The following is a 15,889-nucleotide window of genomic DNA, read 5'->3' on the forward strand; positions in this document are numbered from 1 at the left end:
TCGGTTCATATGTGACATTAAAAATCCAAAATAACTGACGTCTACAGCCCTACATTAGTAACATATGCATGTAATGTGTTTTCATTAATGAAATTAAAATTAATTAATTTTTCTTTATAATTATTAAAAATTTAATTATTACTTTATATAGTTAAACTTTAAAATGTACTTATAAAGTTTAAAAAATAAAATAATAAAATAATTTATATTAATAAATAAAAGTTTTAAATAATTATATATATAATTATAAAAAAAACAGTTGCAAATTAAATAAAATAACGTAGTCTATATAATTAAGTAAAAGATAGTCAACATTTATCATCAAACGTGTTTGTATTTTATTTTTTTATTTTCGTAAAAATATATTTTAATTACCAGATGCAGAAAGTTAAAGATAAATTCGTTTAAATAATACTGATAGCATTGAAAGAAGAAAAAATTGTCAAAGTAATATGCAGAAACAATACGTTATTGCAATTAAATTGAAATGTTGTAAAATAATTTTGTTTAGTAATCAATTTTATTTAATACTTTTTCAATTTTATTTAATCTTGTAATAAATGTTTTTGGTAAATAATTAATTGCTTTATATAATGTATTAAATATTATAACAAATTTAATATTTTATATGATAGCCAGCAAAGATTAATTAATATATTTGTGTATGTTACATTAATTATCTTCAATAAAGAATTTTTCATTCTAATCTGATTATCTAATAAATTTATTGGTTTTTATAAAATTATTTTAATACAAATTTCATTACAGAAGCTTACATTTCGTATCAACATGAAACTGTCCCTGACATTTTACATGTGGCGTGTTCGGATTGATTGAATTAAGTTTAGGTAGAAGTCATGGTGTCACTATTTATGCAGCACTTTGGCACCTTGTGTCTCTCCATGGTTGAACTCTCACTTCGCCAACTTACTCTTGTTTCGCTTCGTAGCACTGCTAGCTACGAAGCGTGTTAAGCTTTCATTTCCTTCATAGATTTTCATCGGAGACAAAACAATGTCAGGACTGAGCCTCCCCGACGAGCCTCCACCACCAGAGCAATCCCCAGAAGAAGTGCAATCTGAAAATGAAGTTGGTATGTGTCATCTTCCTCTGAATTAAGTCTGGATTTGCATAACTGCTTCTTCCATTTTAATCCCAATTTCACTGTCTCAGTGTGTATCATTTGTGATTTTCATTTTTCATTTCTTGCTTCCTTGTTTTCTTCAGAATCAGAACGAAGAAATTCATCGAGCGACGACGACATGTAGGTTAAGCTGATCCATCGTTATGCATTTCTTCAGTCATTTACTTCACGATAAGCTGTTTTCATTTTTTTTATCGGTTTCGCTGCTTCTTAAATTTAATGTTCATTTCGATTCTGCTTGGGAATGTTTCGTTGTGTGTTTATGGTTTTCTGTGTTGTGTTTTAAAGCGTTTGTTGTAGTTTTCGCGTATAATTATGAGTGATGCACACGTTGTCTCGTTTTTTTTTTTTTTTTTCTGGTAGTGGATGATTGATTCAATTAGGTGTTGAATCCTTGAACAAAGATGGTTACTTTTGTTGACTTGAGCATGAGTTGGATTTGTGCATGCTCCGCGATAGTTTGTTGGTCATTTTCCTGTGTGTTTATGTGTTGTAGGGTAAGGATTTTTTTTTAAAAAAATGAAAGGTTAAATAATGTGCAAAAACACATCAAGAATCATTGGGAATCAGACCAAAACTTATAGACAACAAAGATTAGCACAAAAAATTTAGTAAAGTGGAAAATAGGAAAGTGATTTATGTTTTTAAGAGACTTAAAACCTATGTTTGATCCAATCCATCAGACAAAAGCTTGTCTGTTGACAATACCATACGTAGCAAACAGCAGTTATTAGCTAGTCTCACATGTAGTTTCATTACCTTTACTACCAAGAGCATGTCCTTCATTTCTATCCTGCACTCATGCTTCAAGAGCTATTAGCTACAAGACAAGGTGTATTTTCCAAGGACGTCCAATATTTGTCTTGACTCTCACGACCACAACAAGCATCACCAAGGTTGCCGAGAATAGCATATTTTATATGGAGTTCGCCTAGGGTTAAAATGAGCCCCAAATAGTTCACCTAGGATTAAAATGAGACCCAAAAAACAATGACAGAAGTTCAATACTAATTTATATAGTATGAGATCCTTACAATTGAGATATGAAAGCACTCAAAGAACTTTTAACTAGCTGAATCAAATCAATTACCAGATTGATATATAGATCACCAACTAACGTAAGAGTAATACTATACATATGCTAGATCAATGTGAATTAAATATGAATAGATATTATCCTAAACCTGCTGCAACAAAAATGTTGAACAAGCCAATAATATATTTAATATGGCTTTTAGGTACACTTAAATGGAATAAATTAAATATATTAGTCATCGTGGATTGTCAATGTATATTAGTCCTATTTAGCTATTTTTGTCTATTCAAAGAAATAGGTGATTTTATAAATTGTATTGTTGATTATATAAATGAAACAACAACACGGAAATGTGAATCAAGTTATTCTTGTTTTCTTAACAAAGTAGTATCAAGAGTCAATTTTGAGGGCCTGTGTGAGAGGAAAAAAGAGAGATGTTTAGTCTTACCAATAGTGTGTCCTACTCCAATTGACAAAAACGGTTAACTATGATAATTGGAGTCTCAAAATGAAGGTTTTTCTTGACTTCCAAGAAAATTGAGAAATTGTGGAAAATGATTACGTAGAACCAAAAACACAACAAAATGGTTGAATGCCCAGATGAATGTACTAAGAGCAATGTGTACGAAGGACATGGTAGCTTTGTACATTTTGTACCAAGTTGTGAACGAGTCTAGTTTTGAGAAGATTGTAAATGCAAAATCTTCAAAAGAAGTGTGGAACATTATGGGGAAGGCTTATAAGGGGGATAACTGAGTGAAGCATGTGTAGCTTTAAACACTCAGGAGCGAGTTAAAGAGCATGAAGATGAAGGAAACAAAAGGAGTAGTCATGTACATAACTCGGGTTGAAACTATGGCGAACCAACATGGCGGAAATGGAGAAATGATGCATGCTAAAAAAATTGTGGAGAAGATTTTGAGGTAGTTAAATTGTACATTTGAGGATTCCAAGAATCTATTAGTGCTCACGGTTGAAGACCTTGTCAGGTCCCCTAAGGCACACAAGCAGCAGATGATAAAGAAGAAGAAGAAGAAGAAGAAGACACATTACACTCAGAATACTCAAAGTAGATGATGGTACCAATGAGGTATATGACCCAGTCTTGATGGTAAAAGTTAAGGATACAAAGAACAAAAAGAACGGTTCGATCAACAAAATTAGCACAGAAGAGAAAGATGTATATGGAGAGGACGTCAGTCAAACATTGAGTGCTTCAAATGTGTCAAGTATGACCATTATGAAAAGGAGCGACACTCGGATAAATGCTTCAGTTGTGACAAGATCAGACATTTTACTAAAAATTGTTGATTTGATGGAAAAGGAAAGACGACCATCCTCATAGAAAAAGTTGAAAAAGAAATGACGTTATTGGTGATGACACATAGCCTGGGGGACCATGAACAAGTAATTGAATAACTTGGCAGGACAATCGAGTAGCATGAAGAACTCAACAAGAAAGTTAAGTGACGTGGATAGGTCAACAAAAAAATCAAATAGGTTGGAGTGGTCGATAAGATATATGCAAATAGCTTGGGTAACGCGAAAGAGTTTGTAGAGAGCCTGAACAACTCTGTGAAGAAGTGAATAACTTGGATAGTGATGTACGTTTGGCAAGTGTACCAATCGTATTGTAGTAACAAAATATCGTCCTCAAGGATTGAATGAGTTGAGTACTAGTTTACTAATTTACTTAATTTTGAGCAACAATGATTGTCAAGTAGAATGATGAACATAAACAAGTGATGGAAATTCAAATAGTATAAACAATGTTAGAGAATTNATTTCATACCTTTTCATATAATTTCCTCCCCTTTTCAATCGATGTGTAAATTATAATTATCCACTTGAGTTTATTTAGAGCTTGTTTACCCCTAATCCCTTAGTAGGCAAACGTATCCCTTGAATTTGAATCCCCAATCCCTTAGGCCAATTACAAATTCAACAAGATCATGAAAAACGATCATATCTCAATTCAAACTAACTAGTCCTGCCCAATTTCCCAATTGTGACAGCATCTAATCTGTTCTATTTATAAACGCAAGCAATTCCCAATCTCCCGACTGTGAAACTGCTCATAGAATAGACATTAAAACATAAATAGAACACAAGGATAATTAAAATTAAGCAAACATCAATTGAAAAGGTTCAGAAAGTATAATCAAAAGTACTAGATCAATCCTCTAACAAAGGGAAAATTAGTTCTGCATAATGTAAAGGAAGTTCAAAACACAAAAAATATGAAAAAAACTGCAGAAGAAGAAGATGAAGAAGAAGAATCCTTTGTTCTGCGTGAATACCCCTTTTGTTTCCCTCTTCCACATGTTTTCATTCCTTCCCCATCATTTCCACTAATTCCTCCTTTTTAGGAGAGTGGTTTTCCTTTTCCCTAACTTCCTCCAATTTTCCTTTAATTTAATCTCTTTAAATCAGTCATAAAAGAGATCAATAACTGCTCAATAACTGCTCCTGGAAACTTTCACAGCCCATGGAAAACTCCCCACTCTGCCTGTGTTCTTCTCTGTTCCTCTTGCCAAATCCTGACGTGAATCCACAGGTTGTGGTAGAAACCACAACTCACTTGTGAAGCTCTCTGTTTTGCCACTGCATTTTGAAGCAAACTCCACAAGTTATGGAACTGTCCCCAGCTGGGTTGTTGAACTCTCTGGATTCATCTTTCTAACTTGTCCATCAATTCTTCTAAAAATGTGGTTTAGGCACTTAGAATCACCAATCTACACAAAAAAAAAAAATGCCAATGTATGATCCGAAACAAAGATAATCCATGACTAAATCCTTCAATGAATGCAATTATGCATGAAAATGACCTAAACTAAGACATGAATGCAATTACATTTACTCACACATCAGATAGCTTGGTAGAGCAAGTGAACAACTTGGTGAAGCATGTGAAAAGCTCGAGTAGCTCGGTGGGGTTTCTTGGATAGCTTAGAGAGCTCAACAAAGAATGTGGAAAGCTTGATTAAGGATGTAGATAGCTTGGTGGGGTGCTCGAGTAGCTTGGTGGAGCATGTGAACAACTCCAGTAGCTCAATGGAGAGTCTGATAGCTTGATAGAGAAATCGTATAACTAGTGCAAAAGCGCTGATTAACGTCGGTTATTTTGGGCTTTTAACGTCTAAAAATTATCCGACGTCATTTCCAGTGACGTCCATGCGACGTCGGAGCAATAAAATAACCGACGTCTATAATGACGTCAGTCACTGACAGGTCCGACGTCAAGAAGTGTCGGTGTAGGGAAAAATGGACTTCTAAATACATTATCTAGACGTCGGTCTTCGCAATGACCGACGTCTACGAGGCACTAAAGACTTCGAACATTACACTGACTGACGTCTAAGAGGTACTATAGACGTCGATGTGCACATTAACCGACGTCTAATACAGTGGTTGTGTTTTAGTGCAGTTTTGTTCTCGTCTTTGGATAGCCTAGTAACACAGACTCCTTTTGCTAGTTTCCCCAAAAAAATAGCTTGCGTCTTTTGAATTTCTTATGGTCCCTTCAACCCAAAACCGAACCCGGGTGGTTGCTTAGTTCCCCGCAAGAGGGAAAAATCACGGTGAAAGGAAAACTAGACAATGACCCAGGATCGTTTTTGGATTGAAACGATCAAAAGAAATTCAAAAGACGCCGCTATTTCTGGAAGGTAGCTAGCAAATGGAGAATGTGTTACTACGTTATCCCAAGAAAGGAACAAAACTGCACTAAAACACAACACAAAGAAAGCAAATTTTAATCAGTTGAACCATAAGATAATAATCGATGAAAGACTTAACAAACGGTATGCATAAAAAGAAAACCACGCACCTGGGATGCAATGTCGCAAGAAAGAAAAAGAGATGAGGAAGACGATAAAGATAGCAGAAACAACAATAGAATGCCACAACAAAAAGAAGACGTGCCGGAGGGAGAAAAAGAAGAGTGTCGCGAGAGAAAATGGAGAAGAGGAAGAGGAAGATATCAGAAATTGAATGCCGCTAAGAGTTTGCAGTTTATTTAAAATTAAACTAGGCGTCGGTTTCTCTAGATAGCCGACGTCTATATGACTATAGACGTCAGTTATGTTACTAATTCGATGTCCAAGTTAAACTTTTCAACTGACCTTTTGAATCCTAGTAGACGTCGGTTACAATGGAACCGACGTCTAGGAACTGAAACGATTGACATTTGATTTGTTGTTAGGGATGTTGACGACAATTGTGATGGGGCGCCGACGTCTATAATGATGCACATCATTACTTACAGGCACATAGACGTCGGTGCCCCTTCTAACAAACGTCTATGGCCCTCGAGTTTGGTGAATTTAATTAATTATTACAGGCACGTCGATGTCGCATGCACAGATCCCCGACGTTTAAATTGAAGATTTTTTATCTTCCCGCCTTCCATTCAGGTCGTAGACGTCGCCTGTGGACTACGCGACGTCTAAGCGCCTGGGAATTTGGTTAAAGCATTAATTGCCGTCCTATAGACATCGGCCCCTCGTGAACCCCGACGTTAAGGGACTGTCTTCTAACCTACCTCAGGCCATTAGACGTCTGTTTGCAGCAGTGTGGATGTCTACAATATCAGAGACTTCGTGTTGTCTGAAACCGACGTCTAGGTTACCAAGCTATTTACGATAATGCCACCATCCACTCATATATTTTAGATTATCAACAAACCGACGTTTATTAAGTGACGTTAAATAGCGTTTTTGCACTAGTGTATGGTTTGAATAACTTAATATAACAAGTAGGCAACTTAAAAAGAGCTCAATCTATTGATGCAAAGTGGGAGTTGTTCACTCTCTCAAAAGGAGTTTGACATATTAACAAGAACTTGACTAAGAACAGGTTGACTATTAAGATAACAAAGAATCCAAATAAGAACAAGTTAGAATGTAAAGAACATGTTGGCCACAATAAAAGTAAAGTACAAATGAACAAAAACAAAGTACAAGTTGGGAACGAAGATAGCAAATAACCCAACTATTAATGAAAGGAGAAAGTATCGCATTTCACGTGGCGAAACCGGGATGAAGAATAGAAGAATTGAGAGAGGAAGAAACATTTAAGTTTACAGTTAAGTTTTGTTAGGTAAAATTAAATATATTAGTGGCTTTTTATAGTTAATATACTTTTGTCTATTTTTAGTACAACAATCAGAAATATACAAGTTTATAAATTATATTATTATTGATGACATGAATAAAACAATAACAATAAAATGTGAATCAAGTTATTCATCAAAAACTTATTTTTCTGACTATGTGTGATTAATAATGTGCGTAAATTGTGTATTAATATTATCTGCGTAATGTTATTGAACTTTGCTAACAATGATTGGGTATTTTTGTTTTGTTATTTACATTTTGAGTTGAGCTAGAGTAAGAAATATTGTGATATATATATCTGACTTTTATATAAAGAGTTGAAGTATTTCGAGTGCTGTTTATTTTACTCAACTTTTTATTTCTATCAAAAGACAAAGGCTGCGCTTTGCTTTACCCTATGAAAATGTAATGTAATGCGATTACATCATAATGCTGTCATAGGAAAAAAAAACATATGTTTCATTAAAAGGAAATATGCTTTACTTTTACAGCATGATGTAAAACTTTTTTTTTTTTAACGTGGATGTTATTTTCTTTAGAATGAACTTGGTGGGGAAGAATTTTATCTGGCATATATAACTTGACATTTTGGGTGTTTATTTACAGATGTATGGAAATAGACTACTCAGATATAAGCGAGGATCTTCGGTGTCCTATCTGCCTAGGTATGAAATTGAACGGTTATTGGTAGATTACTTTAATTATTTTTATATTTATTCAACGTGAGATTTAAACTAATATTTAAATTTTTGCATAATTTGAAATTAATAAAATGTTTTACTGTGACTCCAAACACAGGTATAAATCTAAGGTAAGATTTTGGTAATTAAACACATAGTTCTATTTATTTCCTGATTTAATGTAAAATGTGACAAAATAGCAAGCCTTCACAGGTATTGTTATTTATTGTTTCGTTATTTTCTTTAGTAACTATTTTCTTTTACTCCTTTTCTAGCATATATCCAATGGCATCAATACATCTTTTGAAATTTTGGCTTTTATGTTCACAAACTTATCAATATTTATAGAAATAATATTTTCCTTGGAAATAACAAACAAATAGGCCCTTTGAATGCACATGTAGCTGGTTTTTTTTTCCTTCTAAAAAAAGAATTCAATCAGTAAAAATATCAAAGAAAGAATAATAAGCATTTTTTATTTGTATTCCTAATTTTTGAAATCATAGAAAATGGTTGATTTCATTTTATGTGAAGGTGTAATTCGAAAAACCAAAATTGTTATGGAATGCTTGCATCGGTTTTGCGGAGAATGCATTGAGAAATCCATTCGACTTTGGTTAGTCCTCAAGCTTTCAACTAATACGTTATTATCTCTCAGAATTTTTTTGGCAGTGTTGTGGTAGGTTTTGAAATAATTGGAATATTGGTTTGAATGCAGTAAGAATGAATGCCCAGTTTGTCGTGAACATTATCCTGGCGGATGCACACTAGGGGATGATCGCCACTATGATCATCTCATTTCTATCATCCATCCTGATATTGAACAGTACGAGGAGGAGGTAAGACAACATTTTAAACCTTGGATTAATAAATGCATTCATGTTCATGCTCTGTCTCAGTAATTTACTTTGCATCAACATGTGATGAGCTGCAACTTACCTCAATCATTTTTCAAATACGGATGTTTAATTAAAGTGTGATTGCTCTTAGAATGTTTAAGCTTTCAAAATATATTCAATTTTGTTATGATTGGAATAGTACGTACTATTAAATGAGGAAAATTTTAAAAATTTGGAGTAATTTACATCATAAATTAAAAAAAAAAAAAGGATAGTTAACTTGAAATTTAAAGTCCAAGATTAAGTCATTACAAGTCTAAGGATTTTTTCATAAAATTTAAAAAATGTGAAGTCATCATGAATTATAACAACTTCTTTGTAAATATATTGAATGAAATTTGTTGAGAATAATGATGACTTTCAATTTATAATATATCAGTGATGACGAGTTTTTATTGAACCAAAGTTGTCCTGACTCATGATGACTAGTTAAAATAAAGTTGTATGTTTAGAGAACTCATGACAATTTCATTTGAGAAGTCTGGTTAGTTTAGAGAATAAAAACAAATGAATATATTAGTTGGAAGTGATGTTTCTTATCAAATGAAACTTAATTTAAATACCTTTAGAAATAACTAACTAAGATAACATCTTGTGATTCTAGCAACCACTACTAATGACTTAGCTGAAAAATAGAAAATAACTAATCCACTAACTGCTATTAACTTATTCAAACTAAAACAAATATGAAATCTTCCTAAAATATGCAACTACTAAGGCAATTCTCAACACTCCTCCTTGCCTTGGAGCCTCCAAACTCTTAGCTTCTTCCTTAGGAATTGAACCTGTAGAGTGGAGAAATTTGATAAATATACCAATAGTTTGGTCTTTTGTGCGATGGTAAACTAAACATGCATTGCCACCTTCTTGAACTTCTCTTTAGTGAAATAACTTCAAATTAAACTGTTTGGTCTTTCCATGAAATACAAGAGTCTATGAGATTGAAATTGTTGCTTATCAACAAAAACTTTTGTGCATTAATCTTGCTTCAAACCCAAATCTGATATGATATTCCTCAACCAAATAACTTGATTCATAGTTGCTATAACTCAAATGAACTCTGTTGAATTAGCTACAACCTCTTGTTTCTTGTTATTTTGTTGGTAATGCCCAACAATGTGTTTGAGTATTCCTTGATTGTCTTTGACTTTTTCATCCTTTGTAACTCAAATTCCATCCTTAAGTTCAACATGAGCATGTTTCTCATTCTATCATCTCCTTCATATTCTTCCTTCAAACAATCCCAAATTTCTTTGGATGACTTATTGGTCATAATTCTGGTGAAGATCAATATTGGAAAACCAAAAAACAAGGACGATTTTTCCTTTGCTTTCTTTGTTTTTTGTTCTTTATAACTTTTAATTTTAGCCTGTAAGGAGGGACAACACACACATAGATTTTCATAATGGAAAAGTCAAACTCTTACAGATTTACTTTTGGTATCATTCAAAAAGATCTCTTACCAAGGAAAATAAGTGTATAAAATCATGTCCATCTCCTGTTTTATCCAATATAAAACTTTTGTTTTTATCTTAATATGGCCATGGTAAGATTCTCTGACAACGATTGAATAAAATAATACTCCTCCACAACTTCCCATAAATTCAGTCTTTCTAGGATAGAACTACATTTTAACGACTCACATATCATAGTCTTCCCATTAAAGATGGAAAGTATATTACTCAAAAATGAACACTAAATACCAATTGTTGGTTTGGAGAATAAAAATAAATAAATATATTAAGTGTTTCTTATTAAATACAACTTAATTTAAATATATTTAAATATAACTAACTAAGATATCACGTCTTATGATTTTAGTAACCATTACTAATAACTTAGTTTAAAAATAAAAAATAATTAATTCACTAATACTTATTGACTAATTCAAACCGAAACAAATATAAAATCAAAACATGCAACTACCAATCTCAACAAGTCTTCACAACTCATAACAATTTATTTTTGTAAATTTTAAGTCAACTATGATGTTTTTGTAAAATTGTGATTTACAGGATAAACTACCCATTTTTTTTAAAATTTTTTTTTCATGAAATGAAGAAGTTGTTTGTTATCAATGTATGCTGCCATTTTCTTCTAGAAAATTGAGTTTTGCCTGTAATAATTAAGATTTCCAATGTCCCAGTCTTTCCGACGTGAAATAAAAGAATTGGAGAGGAAAAAGAGGGCCAGGGAAACCGCTGCAGGTTTTGCAAGGAGACGCAGAACAATCAGAAATGCATGTGAAGATCAGAAATCCAATGACAATGATAAGAATGGAGGAAAAGACTGAGAAGACAGAAGCTGAACCAAACAACGGTGGAGAAACTCAAGTTCCGCAGGAATCTGCCATGTAGCTTTCAACCTTTAATTTTATGTTGCTTTTGACAAGAAAATTTTATGTTTTTCGGTTTCATGACTTTATGCTAGTTTTCATCATCTTTCGACTGTTTATTCAACTTCCTTTTAAATATCTTTGTTCTGAATATTGACTATTTTCCTAATGTGACCTCTAGTTTTTATAAATGTTTTTTTGAAAACGTATATGTAGTTTATGATTGATTTATTTCAAATATTTTTCTAAAATTCAAATATACTAATAAAAATAAGGGTTAAATATGTTTTTAGTCTCTATACGGTGATTTTGGTTTTAGTCTATTTTCAAACTATGATACAATTTAGTCCTTCAACTTTAGAAAATTCTGGTTTTAGTCCTTTTTACCAAATTGTTTTAACTTTATTTGTTGTTTCAAACACGTTTCATTATAGCATTTGGATTGTTTACACTGTTTGACACATTTTTGCTTCAATGTTAATTGAGAAACGTGTTTGAAACAACAAATAAAGTTACAAAAATTTGGTAAAAAGGACTAAAACCAGAGTTTTCTAATGTTGAAAGACTAAATTGTACCCTAATTTGAAAATGGACTAAAACCAAAATCGCTTCAAATATAGGAACTAAAATCATATTTAACCCTAAAAATAATGACACATTATTATTTTTAAAAAATTATTAAAAAAATATATTAAAATATCATAATCCTTATAATATTTATATAATTTTTCATCCTGTTGAGACTTTATGAACCAATACATATACGTAAAGTTTTTCTAGTCTTTAAGTCATTTTAGTAACTTTAGAGTCTTAAATTACTGTTCTTAATGAACTGTTATTATATGTTAAAATGAAACATATGGGATCAATACTTTCTATAATGTGTTCTTTCTTAAATCAGGTACCTCATTCGATAAATATTTTTTAGAGAATAACTTAAATATTTTTATATTAAAAAAAATTCTTACAAATGTGCTACATTATCACATTGTCTTTCAAGCAGCACAGATTCTACAAATAGTTTTTCACAAAACATACTAACAAAATTTACCTGACTAGCACAGTTTACTGTTCGTTATTAGAATTTGGATTAAATTGTATTATAAAATTGATTTTAGCACATTGTTATAGAAAAAATAGATTAATATTTAATTCCTTGAAAACCAAACTATCTTTTCAATTTTTCAAAAACTGAAATTTTAAAATATTTTAAGACTTATAAAAACTATAGCAAAAAAAATTAATATTTTAGAACATCGGTAATATTTAAAATTCATTTTATAATAATTTAAATAAAATTTTAAATTTATTTAATATTGAGGTTTTCTTAAAAAATATTAAATTAGTTGACAATGAAAATGAAAAAAAAAACATTAATTTAAATTAATAATGTAAGTGTATTTATTAATTTAATTATGAATAATGTATACATATTTGCGAAATTAAATTTATTATAATAACTTATTTATAACAACGAAATGATAATATATATATATATATATATATATATATATATATATATATATATATATATATATATATATATATGTTTGCTAAGTGATCAAAGTGATAATTAAGATTATTAAAATAGTGTAAATAATTTCAGTATATATAGTATGGATCAAGATTGGATTAATGCTTCACACATTAGTGTTGAGTACAAGAGAGGAGTAGAAGAATTTATACAATTTGTACAATGTAACGAGAGTAGGAGTGATTATGAAGTAAAGTTTAGATCTCCTTATATCAACTGTTTGAAAAAGAGAAAGTTGAACGTAGTCGAAATTAGGGAACATCTTATCTGTGATGGTTTCCTTCAATATTATACAACATTGACATCGCACAACGAATTAATAGACTTTCCAACGGTCTCCCCAACTATCTCGCAACTGAACATGTATTCCATTCTACCATGGAAGATCGACCGAAAGAAGACAAAATAGAAGACATTACCTTCGATCTTGGCGTAGAAGCCTTTGCCCAACGCATATGTATGAGACGATGTTCACTAATGCAAAAACTCCTTTGTATGTCGGTTCAACAAAGTTCACACAATTGTTAGCAGTGTTAAGGCTCGTGAATTTGAAGGCCACCATTAATGGTGGACCGAAAAGAGTTTCACAGAATTGTTGTTGTTGTTGAATGAAATGTTGTCAAATGGAAATACACTACTCTATCATAATTATGATGTGAAGAAAATTATTTGTCTAATAGGTATAGAGTGTAAAATGATACATAGATCTTGAAAATTAAATAATTATTTAAAATTTGACAAGATCTATAGCAATCATTGCTCTTGGAATTGGTGCCATAAACCCAAAATTATTTTATTTTTTTTTAATTTTTTTTCTTTACCACCAAGATTATTTTTACAGTCGAAGCAAAAGTTTCAAAAGTCTTCTTTTTTACTTTGCCTTAATATGGTATTTAATTATGAAGCCATAGCTAATATAGTTCCTCCTTCATTGTTTCAACAATGCGAAAAAGTGTTGAAATGAGAAGATCAATACTATACCAGAATTGAAGAAGTGTAATTGGTGACTTTCCTTTGCAGTGTATTTTCTTCAATAAAGAATGCTCAAAAATAAAATGATCATTAGTTAAAAAGAGAAGTAGCAATGAAGAATAAAAATTCAATAATAAAATCTTTCGATCTTTAATATCTTCAATAAGCTTATATTTATTAATAATTTTCTCATGACCAAAAATATTTTCAACAACTTCATCTACATATAAATAATTGAAATACAATGAAATCATATTTTAGAGTTAATTATTTAATATAAAGTATTAAAAAATAATAACAATTAAACTTATAGGTAGGATATTTGAAAAATTCATATAACTAATTTTGAACATAAATCATTTATATATGATCAGATCAATAAAGTTTCTATATTTTAAAAGTACACACCACCTTTATTAAAAATTGACTCTGGTGTGACTTTAATAATGAAAATATTAAACATATCTGGAACCATTATAGATAGTATACGAAATTTGTTTTCATTACTGTTCCAATATTCCAATACGGAATGAATGTTCAATGCTGATTCTTAAAAAAACATTATTACATCATCAGTATATTTAGATTTGTGAATCATGCATTCATAATACATATCTAATTCAACAAAAGCTTAAAGTGAAAGTTGCATGGCAGAGTCAGCATTAAGTGTAGAATTCAACCTTGTATTTTTATTTACCTTATTACCAGTTCTCCAACTTCTTTCTTATTCTGGGGCCTTCTGTTTTCAACCCGATGTCGCCTCATTAGAGAAGAAGACCTTCTATTTCCAATCCAATGTCGCCTAAAAGAAGAAGACCTGGATATAATGTAATAATAAAACAAAATTATATATCTTATTTTAGGTTTTTTAAGTGCGTTGTAAGTCAAACCTAACCGTGCGAGACATAAATTTATATTTGTTGCTTTTATAATTGAGATAAATTTACATGATTTTTTTTCAGATTTGCACTAAATTCCTTTTTCTTTGTCTTCTTCTCCTTTTTATTTTTTCTTCATCTTCTCCTTTTCATTCTTCTTCTTTATCTAATAGATCTAAAATTAATCAAACATCTAATTGAAACAAAAAAAAAATCATAAAACTCATTCAAAACAAACAAAGAGAACATATACAAAGCAATGATTAAGTTTTCCCAAAAAAATCACGTGTACCAACACTATATCAAGAAGGATGAGAAACTAATTTCAATGCAAAAGAAATATTCAAAGCGAAAGATGTTTCCCAGCGAATCACACATGAGAATGACTATAAATGCAATTTTTGGTCACCGATAGAACTCCTAGCTAACACAAAATGGTCGCTATCATTGAGAGAAAGATTCGCACAAGTGAGAAATTGAGAAGAAATAGGCGTTGTAGGTTATTTTTAAACGCATTTAAGTATGACCTGTAAGCGTCATACGTACGTCTATTGTATACACATTAGATGTAAATTTAAGTCTATATTAGTCATTTAATTACAAAAATGTCACTGCATGTTTTTTATGCTTGTTGCCAACATGTCAGGCATAGATTTAGTGACATAGTAGGCCCTTTATTGGGGAAAACACATCCAAAATGAAGAACTTATAGCCTTTATTTCTAAGAATCCCCTTACTAATAGAAAAATAAGATTAATATAAGGATACATAAGAATATACATGGAAACTCCAAATCCAGAATAAAACTTTAGTTGTTGTCCAAAGACAACCAAAGAATACCATAATGTGAAAAATTGTATAAGATATAGATCATTTTCCCATCACTAGTAAAAATTTGACTTTTTATAGCGCACATTATGCCACGGTTCACCAGAAACCGCAGCATAATGTTGCGCGGTGGCAGTTCTGTAAATAATTTGAACTTATATGCGCGATTCCCCACATAACCGCGGCATATACCCAAGTCAACCAACCCCTTTGACTCCACGTCAGGCAAAAATATCTAATGAAGGGGGAATAGGCCGCGGTTCTCTGACCAACCGCGGCCTATTCCCCCTGCCACCTGCTGTAATTCCCCATCAGTCAGCCCCTGCAATAAATTGACAGGGGCATAGGCCGCGGTTCTCTGACATCCTTGATGAGAAGCCTTTGGAGGTTGAGTATGATGCTAATGTATTTGGGAGAGGCTCTGAGGTCCCAATATACCTTCATAGCCAAGATGTCCGTGAGCTTG

At 31.6% G+C, this 15,889-nt stretch overlaps 1 protein-coding gene across 1 annotated transcript; it reads left to right on the forward strand.

Moving 5' to 3' along the window:
* The first annotated feature begins 1,014 nt into the window (after positions 1 to 1,014).
* On the forward strand, positions 1,015 to 11,169 carry LOC111241972 (putative E3 ubiquitin-protein ligase RING1a). The gene is made up of 6 exons (XM_022782791.1): positions 1,015 to 1,093; positions 1,228 to 1,264; positions 7,904 to 7,962; positions 8,512 to 8,593; positions 8,696 to 8,816; positions 11,023 to 11,169. Exons 1-6 carry the CDS (start codon positions 1,015 to 1,017, stop codon positions 11,167 to 11,169), a joined length of 525 nt encoding a protein of 174 aa, XP_022638512.1.
* The last annotated feature ends 4,720 nt before the right edge of the window (positions 11,170 to 15,889 follow it).

The sequence above is a fragment of the Vigna radiata genome, chromosome 7 (assembly GCF_000741045.1).
Source record: "Vigna radiata var. radiata cultivar VC1973A chromosome 7, Vradiata_ver6, whole genome shotgun sequence".
NCBI lineage: Eukaryota > Viridiplantae > Streptophyta > Magnoliopsida > Fabales > Fabaceae > Vigna > Vigna radiata.